Source organism: Chaetura pelagica, unplaced genomic scaffold (genome assembly GCF_000747805.2).
Source record: "Chaetura pelagica isolate M959 unplaced genomic scaffold, ChaPel_1.0 scaffold13, whole genome shotgun sequence".
Lineage (NCBI taxonomy): Eukaryota > Metazoa > Chordata > Aves > Apodiformes > Apodidae > Chaetura > Chaetura pelagica.
The window spans coordinates 61,169-73,339 of NW_009954543.1; the positions used below are offsets into that span (position 1 = coordinate 61,169).

The 12,171-nt window shown below is 37.3% G+C and overlaps 1 protein-coding gene across 1 annotated transcript in view; it reads right to left on the reverse strand.

Moving 5' to 3' along the window:
- The window catches only part of RBKS (ribokinase), a 71,911-nt gene that overhangs the window by 27,604 nt on the left and 32,136 nt on the right, over positions 1-12,171 (reverse strand). Inside the window, exons 6-7 of the mRNA XM_010004955.1 lie at positions 7,960-8,124; positions 2,847-2,938 (exon numbers count right to left, since the gene is read on the reverse strand). Of these exons, the coding sequence (XP_010003257.1) occupies positions 2,847-2,938; positions 7,960-8,124 (257 nt within the window). The remainder of the gene's footprint in view (positions 1-2,846; positions 2,939-7,959; positions 8,125-12,171) is intronic.

Below are 12,171 nucleotides of genomic sequence, written 5' to 3' on the forward strand. Positions count from 1 at the left end.
AGCAAAGAAAAAGCAGAAATACACTAATTTTTTTACGGTGGTACCTAACCCCCCCCCCCCTCCCTGTCACAGATCCCCAGAAGGGGTAAAGCTGGAATATAAATAGGATTTTGGCTGGAAGGAAGTTACTTGAGTAGGAAGTAGGAAGAGCAATGGCGCTGGAACATAACATCTCAGGAAGGCAGGTGAAAGCAGCACATTCAATAAATTTGGCCATAGAGAAAAATAATTTTAAAAATCCATAAAATAAGAATGGCCATAGTGGCTTAGAGCAAAGGTTCATATTATCCAATTGTTCTTTTCTGACTGTGACTGCTAGTAGAATCTGAGGGAAATTTTAGAAAAAAGAAAGTATGAAAATATTTTTCTCAGTGCATATTCTGGCTCATCAAAGTCCTTAAGTACTTTCTGATTGAAGAAGATGAAGAAAAAACAGATATAGTTCGTTGAATGGATGAAGTTTAAAAAATGAGAATTCTCTTTAGGATTTGTAGAATTAACTTACTGCTTTTCAGTACCATACAGAGATATGACTGGTAACCTTTATTTGAGTATATAAACATTTATCTTTATATCAAACTTTTCAACTACATACATTACAGGGATCTGAAATTAAATAAGTCATGAAAGAAAAAAGAAAACAGATGGCACATGGATATATAACAATTACTAAAAAATCAACTTTCAAACTTGTGACACAAGAAAAACAAATGCTTCATTTTTCCTGTTTTCTCAGCAAAAAGGAACAATGACAATAGTTCATCCCTGAAAATCAATTCAGTAACAAATCAGACACACAGAGAGGATGAAATAAAACATAATTGATTATTACAGTCATGCTAATGCAACTGAATTAATTGTAAGTATGAAAAGGTTATTGTTAAAAGCAAAGGTATTTATGTGCCATTCTTGTGCTCAGAATATGTTGTAGAGTCCCATACTTGGATCTGTACTCCCATGATATGGCTAGCAGAAACCTCCTTAGGTCGACCATTTCCATAAATTCAGAAGAGGTAAGTCTCCTCAATAGTACAGAGCATATTTTTATGCTTGTCTGTGCATACAGTGATCACAGTTATCTCCCAATGGTAATTACTTTTTAAAAGAAAAGAGCAGAAAATAATGTAGACTGTACCCCCAGCTCTGCAGGAAAGGTAGATGAATAAAAGGGGATCTATTATAATTATACACCTGTATTTCTTGTTCTCCAAATAGAACTAATTTTATTTTTCCAGGTGGGGGTAGTAATAATAAAACACCCTGGCTCTGGCAAGCTAAACATTACAAAGAATGTCTCTTTCAAGACTGTCCTCTAGCAAAAAATGTAAAACAAAGGGAAAACTTTAACATGCGTGTTGCAAAAAGCAATGAGAGAAAAGTCAGGAATAGGCAAGTAATGAAAAACAAAGTTTTGTTTCTAACATATGGGAAATAATTTTTCACAGGGAAAAAACAACAATCTAGTGACATTATGAAAAAAGCAAACAACAAATGACGTTTACTAAATTGGTGGGAGAGTATGGGTGTTTTCAGCCCAAAATGTGCACTCTTCAGTCAATCCAGGGCCACAGTCTTAGCATAAGTGCTTTCTGAAAGCATGAAGAAAACACTACACGGGTGTTCTGCAACTCCCCGGAACAAGAGTAACTACTTTGTCACAGCATTCTCTTCATCACACATAATTGAGTTCTGATGGCTGTTGGACAGTGCTTAAGCCACAAATGGCATCACTGCCAGTTATCCTGGAAACTTGGCCTTCCAGAGGCCTGAGGAGCCATGGCATCTTCCACCTTACTATTTTGCTAATTCCTGAATGCTCTGGAGTAACTGAACTTGGCAGACATATACAAAAACATCTCAGGATAAAATGTAGATGTCCATTTGGATTACTTAGACCAACTCTTAAATGCTAGAAGACTCATTAATTGAGAACTTCTGCTATGGTTTGTGATAGGTTTTCACAGAATTTCCAAAGAGGGTAATTCAGTCTTGAAGGATTTACTCTGACAGACATCTTCATCAGACAAAAAATCCTGTATACAGGGCCATAAAAAACCTCTTCCCCTTCTCTCCACCCAAAGGTTCATTGCAGAAATCATGTTTGTTGGAGGTAACTTTAATTATGATCAGGGCATGGCTTCTATCCACTATGTTGCTTCTTCCCCATTCCTGATTATATATTAGAGAGGGTGAAGGGAAGGAACACAGCATGCATAATGCTAATAATAGGAAATTTAAATGAAGGCCTTATGAGCTTAATTTGTTTCTTGTGACAAAAATAATTTCCTTTGGGAGAAATGGCACACTTGAATAAGAAAAGAGAGGGAAAAGAGAGGAAAAAAAAGGGGGAAAACATACAGTTGAAAGGCCAGAGAAGGAGATTCACTGAAAACAGATCTGACAGGAAGAGGCATATGAAGCTAATATTTACCATCATGTGCAGCATTCATGCATCACCTCCCGGCAAGCGAGTTTAAAACTGTCAGAGCACTGTGGCTAAAGAATTCCTGCTAATCATATCAAGTGACTGCAAAGCAAGGACAAGGATCTATTTTAATATTTACCACTCAGTAATAATATTTTTAAAGTGTCGCTTTTGGATTTGTTTCACTCATCTACTTGGCAGGCAGTTTGGACACAACTTTTCTTTGAGTGTAGTCTAAGGGTATTCTAGAATATTTCTCTTTGCTCATTAGAGTAGGGATCAAACTTGTCATTCCCAAAGGTCCCACGTAAGAGGAGGATGCCTCAGTTTTCCTACTCCCTTTGCTGCATTTCTGAGAACAGAATCCCTCTGAAATTTTACTGCATAAGACTCCTTCTTTAAAATAACATTTTACCATTACCTCAGTTTCATTGCAGCAGAAGATATCAGAAAGGGTATAAAATTGTGGATCTAGGTCAGCAAGGGCTGGAGCTGGATTAAATAAAGTCTTTACTGAAAAACAAAATGAAACAAAACAAACCAGTCTAAATCTCTAGTGTTTTAGATTCATGAACCATCACCTGAAACACCATTGTGAATAATTAACAGCCCCCCATGTTTATTATTAATGCACAATAATACAAAATTTTTGTGTCCTTGTTTTATAGAACTGCTTAAAGTTTTTTTTATTATATTTAGGTTCCCTTATAATTCTGTCTTGATGGGAACATGACAGAAGAGCAACAGAAAAAAATAACCAAGAAATTATTTAAGGGGAAAAAAAAAAAAAAGGAAAAAAGAATTGGACAGTAATGCAATTTGTTTAACTGATTATGCTTCTTTCAGGATTTTAACAAGTTTTACAATAAATTATTTAGTCCTAGAATTTTTCCAGTGTTGTTATCTGCATTCTCTACATGAAGAAACAGGGGCATGGAGTAACGAAGGGCGCGTCCAGACAAGGAGTTAAACGAGCTTCTGAATGTGTTACCTAACTTGTTCAAACTGCCACATTATAAAACTGTAGTGTCGACAAAGCACTGTGTATTTTTAATATGCTATCTGGCAGAGCTAGACCTAAAGTTAACACGTGGTAGAATGTTAGTTAACCTAACTGTAGCCTAAGGCCCCGTGTAGCAGCAGAAAAGGTTTGTCATGAGGACAGTTTAAGTGACTTACTCACTGTTAACACAGGAAGTTTGCAGACTCAGTTTCTCACTTTGCCAATTTTATGATTAATACTTCTGTGCTTTAACCACAAGGCCATCATTTTTATATAATGCACACTCTTCTACTTTAGAAGTATTCCTTATAGTAAGTGATCAAATCTTCCAACTTGGATGCCTAGATTTTCAGTCCTAAATGCTAATTTAGACCCTAAGCATATAATACTCAGACACCTTGAACACTTCTGAATCCCAGCTAATGCCCTAAAAGGGAAAGATGGACAGAGACTTCTGAAATCTGACTGCTGAGAGGTCTAGAAGATGACCTTTCTGATTAACACTCTGAAAGTTTTAGCCTTTGACCGTACAACTTTATCATGCCTCTCTACCGGGCTCGTTAAAAAAGTATTAAAGCAACAAAGACACCTACTCCAAAGTCAGAAAATGCCCATATTAGGATTTCCAATGAAATACTAATTTGGCTTTTTTATATTCTTACAATACAGTATATATTATAATAAACTCTTTAATTAAATTATCACATACCACTGAAAAACAGCATGTGATCACATAATTAAAGACTGCAACATAATACATAAGCAGAAAGGAGACAAATTAGTGTTTCACAGGTGATCTTAAATCTTACATTTCCCATTTTCTGAATTGCAACCCTAATAAAGTTTTGGGTTTTTTTAAACACAGATCTTTAAGGTATATTTTCCTAGGCAAAACAGGAGCATATATTGGAAACAAATTCTGTCCTGTGGTAAGAAACCAATATACACACGGGTCAGGAGCAGCACTGGAAGTGCTCCAACTGGGTGTTAAGTAATGCAGACTCATCATGAACAGGATGGAATATGTTGGTGTTAGTTTGCGCCCATATTTAAAGTTTGCTGATCTGGGAGATACAGAGGAACTCAAAAATTGTCTTTCAGGCTGTGAAGAGCATGTCTTGTGAACAGGGTAACCTGCCTAGTTCCCCTGATGAACACCAAATTATTTTCTGCCTAAATTCCTTCTCTCCCTTTGCCAAGATCCATTCTCCTCACCTAGTTTCCATATTTTATACTTTCTTGCATAGGCATTAGGCAATATCAACCTTCTTCACTCAACTTGCATCATGTCATCTCTCTTTAAGCCCCCATTTCAATACTTTTTTTTTCCCACTCCAGTACTCACAGCCTTTTCCCTGACTCTACTTCCATATTCCACTCTACTCAAACAATCCTATTCTCTGGTCCAATTATATTTCCTTTCAGTTTCTCTTTTCCTTCACCCTCTGTGACCCCAAGATAAGCAAATCCCTCCTACACTTCCCTTCTCTGAAATCTAATCTACTCTCCCCACCATTCCCATCCAGCATTGTCTCTCCGGTATTCAGATCAAGCAACCTCCTGCTCTGCAATTCCTGGGCCTACAAGGTATCTTGAGAGTATACACTAAGTTGCCTAAAACCAGATTCAGGAGCCACACTGAAAGTCTTGCTGCCCAAATCAACAACTGTGTGTGTGGACAGACTCTAAGGAGTCTCAAGCTGTGACGCTCTAACAATTTCTCAAGACTATGTCAAAGGCAGCTATTTTCCAAAGGCAGATAATACAGTAGAAATCAGGCAGATGTCTATAAAATTTTTTTTTAATGATGTTGTAAAGATGTTGTAAAGCCCTATCTTTAAGAGAAAGCTCCTTTGCTATCAAGCCTTTAGTACATTTGAAGGTAGACAGTAGTCGTACTTTTAAATGGGGCAGGGAGGGAGGCATTTTTCTGTTGCTTGTTTTCTGCAGCCACTAGGCTTTGGCAGATATTTTACAAAGAATTTAACCACAAACAAACAGCTGTTATGAAAAATTGGAGCCCAAGATTAGAAAGGAGAAACACCTGAAAAATAGACCCTTTACTTGCAAGTGACATGCAATCTTGATAACTGAGGCTGCTTCCAGCCCTGTTTATAATACATTTTCATTCTTCTTTGCAATATGAATATGCTGGACATTACTAGCCATCTTTTATAGAATCTGTCATTACAGAAGCCTGAAAACTAATTTATAGACTCTGACATACAATAACAGTTTGTACATGAATGAAGTGGTCCCTCCTCTTATAAGCATCAGCAGTTTCACAACATGTGGCCATGAAACCCCTAGAATTTTCCAGGCAAATTTCCACTACAATTTATACCCATATCATACCATTCTTCCCTCTTTCACTCTTACCAAGATTTTCACAAGACCTTTCAGAATCAGTGCCACAATGAGAGGGGGTCAGAATATCAGGTGTTCCTCTTTGGCTTACAAATCTAGGTGATGTTCACTGAAGCGAAGGCAAGGGTTCTTGCCTATGTGTCCAGATTCTTTCTGCATCTAATTGTCTGTTTCTTTCAAGAATGAATAAAAACAAGCAAAAATCCTTTTGAAACAGAGGTTTGAGGCATCTGGGTATGCATCTGTTTTAAACAAAAATAGTCTACTGCACATCCTAACATGCAGTACTGCATTATACATGAGGGTACTGTAGGCTAAAAGAAAGGAAATTGCATTAACAATTTACAGTTGGCTAAGGAAAGATTTTTACAGTGCTATAAATTCAGCTGTTTACTTTGATTTGACTGCACATGACATTTGAACATGTGTAGCCTACTGCTTTAAAGCAGAAGAAGCTTTCCTGGTATGAAAGCTGCACAAAGATAGGAGACTGACAGTGCAGAACTAGAGCTGACCCACAGCTAACCAGCCTTTCTTGATACATTTCGCTGTCTACAGTTGCTAAATGCTTCCCTGTGTGTTCTGTGTATCAGGTTTGGGGTTTTTTTTCACTACTTTTAAAGAAATCCTACCCTTTTTTCTGTCACAGGTTGGCATCTTGCCATATGAGGGTGACGAAAGCGTGAACCATCTCACCAAAACTATGCATAGGTTAGAAGTAGACAAAGTCATAGATATTAACTCATGATTCAGTTATAGTCCATTATCCACTAGATCAAAAATGTTTTTATCCATTTTCTTAAAACATAATTAAAAAATATAGTAAGCTCTGTTTCACCCTGGCCTATACATATATTTTAAGCATTCCAGGTGCTACCCAGTTTTCTAACATTTAAAATTTTTGTTTAGATTTGCATGAACCCAGTTTTGACATTTCAAACAGAAGTCAAAATGATTTTTCCCCACATGTAGTCCTGTTTATAGAGTTTATGACTACTAGCATCACAGCTGCAGAACCACTCTCTCCCAGCCTTGCATCTCATATAGCTACTTAAATCATCACAAAATCCATGGACGTGATGCATAAAGTTCTGCTACAGCTGACATCTTCACTAGTGCATAAATACTAGTGATCACAACAGGTGCAAAAGAGACCTCTGGGCGGAAGGAGGACAGAGGAGTCAATGGTCCCAATGTGCTATGGATCAGCTGGAGCAAGCCTAGGCCCAGCTGCAAGGAATTGATTAGTTCTGATCCCACTTCCATCCCTGGCATGCTGCATGACTGACTATACTATGAGAGCTATGTTCTCTCCCAGTCTTATCTTCAAAAAAGAGAGGAACATATTTTTAATCTCATATAGATGCCTCCCTTGCATAATTATTTACTTAGTGGTCAAATACAGAGGTAATTGTGCTTAAGTAACTGAAGGCATTACAGACACTTGAACAACAAAAACATCATGTCAGTAGTGAAACTTCATCCTGTTCAAGCAAAATGTTTGCTTTTATCTATGCACACACTACACGGGAGGAACAAAGGTCTACATTTAAAAGCAGAGCACAGTAACAATTTACTTAGAATCTCACAGACCATGGCTCTGTCTATTCAATGGCAGCACGCCAAGTCACACTCCAAAAGTTTTGGTTAAGAAGAAAAAGCTTTTGCCTTTTTTTTTTTTTTTTAAGGATGTTAACTTCTATACGGAAAACCACAGTCAAACCTACTGCTATGCTGGGAGAACAAGGACATACATCTGTTTTTGAGGCCTTTTCATTCACTTGATTGTGTGTGGAACTTTACTGACTTGCACTCATTATGCCTCTTCTGCTCTGGAATAATACTAGTCAGGCTCATAGTTCTTGACCTAACAACATTAGACTGTACTTAGTCACAGCGTGAAAATAGAAGGAAAGGCAGCACCAGACATACAGGGAGATTAGAAGGGTATGGGTTGGTTTGCTTTTCAAGGTAAACACTGCAAAATTTTAAAACTTACTTTTCACTAGCGTAGCATGAATTTGTTGGCTATTATTCTATTTCTAAATAAAACTGGTATGACAGAAACCAAGATAGACCACGGGATCTTTATTTAGAAAGCACAATAAAGAATATTTTTCATGCAACACAAAAGAGGGAGACAGAATGGCTTACGTTAAATTACCTCCACTGGCACGTGCGATTTTCAGGGCTTCAAGAGAAACAGCAGGGGTTATTTCTAGCTGGCAAACAAGCACTCTGGCTTTACTGATGGTATCAGAAGCTCTCTTCAGGTCTTCAAAATTTAAAAGCAGGTTGGCTCCTGGGACTATGACAATAACGTTCTGTCCTAAAGAGAAGATACTGTGGTTTTTACATTAACTTTGCAATTCCTTGCTCTTCTACAGTATATTTCAGATTAGGATTTCAATTTGCTTTCCAAACCCCCCCTCCCTAAAAATGTATGCATTGCTGACATTTTCAAATACCCAAAGATTTGAAAAGATAATAAAAAAGACTGAAGGACTAATGAATGCTACACTGTCCAACAAACGTAGTATGCATTTCCTTGGGGAAAGTCATGGATGGGCTTTCGCCAGTCTTATTTTAGAGTTTTCCAGGAACTCTAAGGAAGCACTGTACTAGTCACAGTGGAGATGGGGGACACGGACTAGGCTGATATTGGCTTTTTCCTAATATATTCCAGTAGCACTTGGAAAAGAAAAGCATCAATGAGATTACTGAGTTCATATGTCAAAAATGCCCTAAAAATTTTCATTTTCTCACCAGCTGGAAAGAGGGTATTTCACAGCATGTTCTTTATATTTCAGAGAAGCAGGCTTGCTCTATTTACCTTCAAGTTAGGGGCCCTAGTCATCATGAAAACCAGAATCAGCTTGCCACCAAAACCCAGAAAGGTCATGCCTGTGTCTAAGGAAAGCTTGATCAGAAGTGAATTACAAGGTGGGTTACAGTATTCTTCTGCATTTGAAGCTGGCCAGTACAATGGTCTAAGCAAAGCTATAAATGTGGAAGCACAGCAGTATCCTAGTTTATTTTAAAGTTAGATGAGTAGGTTCCAAATATTCTTTTGTTTTTCTTCAGACATGTAAATTGCCTTCTTTTATTGCAGTTTCTTTCTTTCATTCTTTTCTAAATTTCTGTTACAACACCTAGAGACCTTCAGGCATGGTTGCCTTTAAATTAAAATGTATTATTAATCATTCTGGTATTAAATTCAATAAGTCAGTTGTTCCTTGATTTACAGGCTCAGCCCGCCCCCGCTGAAGATTCCTTTAAGGACTGCCAATCATTAAAGGCTACTAATTCTGTAATGAACTGAATTGCTCTGCAAATAAATATTTATATTTTTAAATACATTATTTTTGTTGAATGTGACTTCAAAGTCCTTTGAATAAGAAATGTGCAAAGCTTGTCTCCGTAAATATGTTCTGAAAAGAAAGCAGGACAATGGAAAGAATAATATAGTGATCTCAGAGGGAGGGGCCCAAGCTTTCCAAAGCAATTCTGCTGTCAATGGTTTGGTAGAGAACAGCTGCATATGAAAAGCAAAACCTCAGCGTTTAAAGCCAACGCCCTGCTTTTGAACAGACAATGATGGGCATCACGGCTGAAAAAAAAAAAAAAAAAAAAAAAAGAAAAAAAAAAAAGGCCTTCTGCAACAAGTAAATGCTATCAAGCATAGCTGAATCCTGTTGCGGAAACATTCAAAGGCAAATTGCACTATTTTGTCGAGCATGTATTTTGAAAGCTTATAGGGTGCAGCAGTGCAAACAGTAAAAGGCAGGGAATCAGTGGAACAAAAATATATTTCATTTCTGCTGCTTTTAAACAGAAAAAAAAGGGCATCCCGGCTAAAAAAAAAAAAAAAAAAAAAAAAGAAGAAAAAAAAAAAAGGCCTTCTGCAACAAGTAAATGCTATCAAGCATAGCTGAATCCTGTTGCGGAAACATTCAAAGGCAAATTGCACTATTTTGTCGAGCATGTATTTTGAAAGCTTATAGGGTGCAGCAGTGCAAACAGTAAAAGGCAGGGAATCAGTGGAACAAAAATATATTTCATTTCTGCCTGGCCTCTGTACTTAGAATCTCTGACTCTATTGACATGCCTTGCTGCATTATCTTGCTGAACTATTTAGTTGTACTGACATGTATATTATTATTACTAGACTGTAGAGCTAATGGCCCAAAGCAAAAAGGAAAGCTATTTGCTTAAACCCATTTGTGCAAATTCAAGGTAGACCATGGATCACACTCGGAAGCTTTTCTTCATAACTACAAAAGCTCAGAGATTTAAAGTTTGGCTTCAAACGTGTCAGGGAAATGCAGAACCTACTGCAGTGTGACAGTCCGGACGGGCTTAACCCTACTTGGAGGGAAAAAGCCACATTCTGTTCTTAGTTCCATATACCACACTAAGTGTGAACAACAGGAGTCACCACAAACTTGCACCAGCGTGCATGGAAGCAGAATCTGGACCCATGCATTCACAATGAATACCAGAATTTTGTACTAACAGCAACCATTTTGCTGAAAGCAATTATTTCTTGCCAGGGAAATCAGATGGGAAACCAGCACCAGGGACAACAGAGTTAAGGACAGATGGCAAAGAGGGGTGGGATGCATCTTGTCCAACATTAATTCTTAAAGTTTAAAAAAAAATAATCCTCTATTCTGGAAAATTCTAAAAAAACTAATTTCTAAAAATCAGTTTTCTAGATTCCTTCAGCAAGGAGGAGAGATGAGTATTTTCAGAGTTTTTTTAAATTGTACATATCTTAGATCTCTCTTTGAGGAGGAGATAAACAGCTGTGCTGAAATATCGATATGCCTCTATTAAGTCTAGGTGAAGCCCTAAGCTATACACATCACTTTGAAACAGATCAAGTGAGGTAAATTGTTACCTACACTAAGAGTGAGAAAAGTCTTCTTACTGCATTACAGTTAATTCTAACATATGTGTTAGAATACAAATAAATAATAAACATTCTCAGTTTTTATGGAAGTATCGATGTAATTTTTTATTTGCAGACATCAGCTAAAACATGAAGGGCCACATTCACAGTTGCTATAAGCTAGAACAGCTAAATGAAGCTGACAAGCTTGTGCAAGCTTATACCAGATGGGGATTTGGGTCAAATCAATACTTAAAACAGTGTGAGTGCTGCATATGTAAATACTGTCCTAAGCTGGGCTTCTAAACCCACTACCATTACTTCTTAGAATATTAGATTTTTTAAAATAAATGTAATTTTGTACATGCCACCAAATGAGAACTGCCAGCAAAAAGGCAAACCAGTAAACACTGCAGTGCAACAATCATCACTTTCACAAATGGGATGACCAGCCTAAATGCCATCAGTAGTGCTCACAACTCACCAAAATCTCAAACAATGCAATTATAGCAACAACTGCAGAATTTCTGTATCATAATTATGTTTGTGACCAGAAAAGAATGTCACAAGGAAAACATTTTCTGCCAAATCACAGAGTTCATTATTGTGAGGGCAAGTTCTGTGTGTGTCATGGTATCATAATTTCTATGCAATTACTTGGTAGAAACATCATACAGTTTTGTACACAAAACATTCAAGTTCATGAAGAATGCCAATACACAGAAATTCTATAAAAACTCAGGTGACATTTCTTCGTAAGCCTGAAGGCTCAAAACAAAGATTTTTCTCTTTGGAAAGTATAATTCGAACAAGCTGGCATTTGTATTCTAAGTTTGACTTGTTTATTTAGCCTTACCTAAATATATATTTTTAATGTTTTAGTATGAGTAGTGCTTTGGTACTGAAGGTACACTCACTTACAAAATAATGCCTATTCACTGTTCATGAATGATTAATAACTTTATCGTAAAGTCAGTACAATGCCTATCTCAAGTGAGAGTTATCTCACAGTGCCCTGTGTAGGTGAGCTTTGAGTCCTACCTTGCAATAATCAAGAGCACTTTAATCATGACCTGCCAACCTCTGTTGTCCCTCTGCTGAATCTTTGCTATGAACAAGGAAGTTGTCAGGCTGGTTCAAACTACTGGTCCAGTCAGGCCACCTTCATGGTGCCGTCAACAGTCAGTACCAGATATGGACAAAGCTGCAATAAACTTCACAGGTAAACATGTATAGAATTTAATCCATAGAGAGTTGTTTTTTTTCCTCCCTATGTGTGTATGTAAAAGTACAACACACATCATGGCTTTACAGAGCTTCTACCATTCAATAGCACACTGTTAGCAAAAGGTGTGGAAAGAAAGCAGGCTGAAAGGGGAAAAAAAAGCTGGGGTTCAAAGTGGTGCGATGCACCTCAAAGAAAACATGTTAAGAAAAGCAGCTGGATGTACCAACTTTTCTGCTTAAGAGAAAAATCACAGA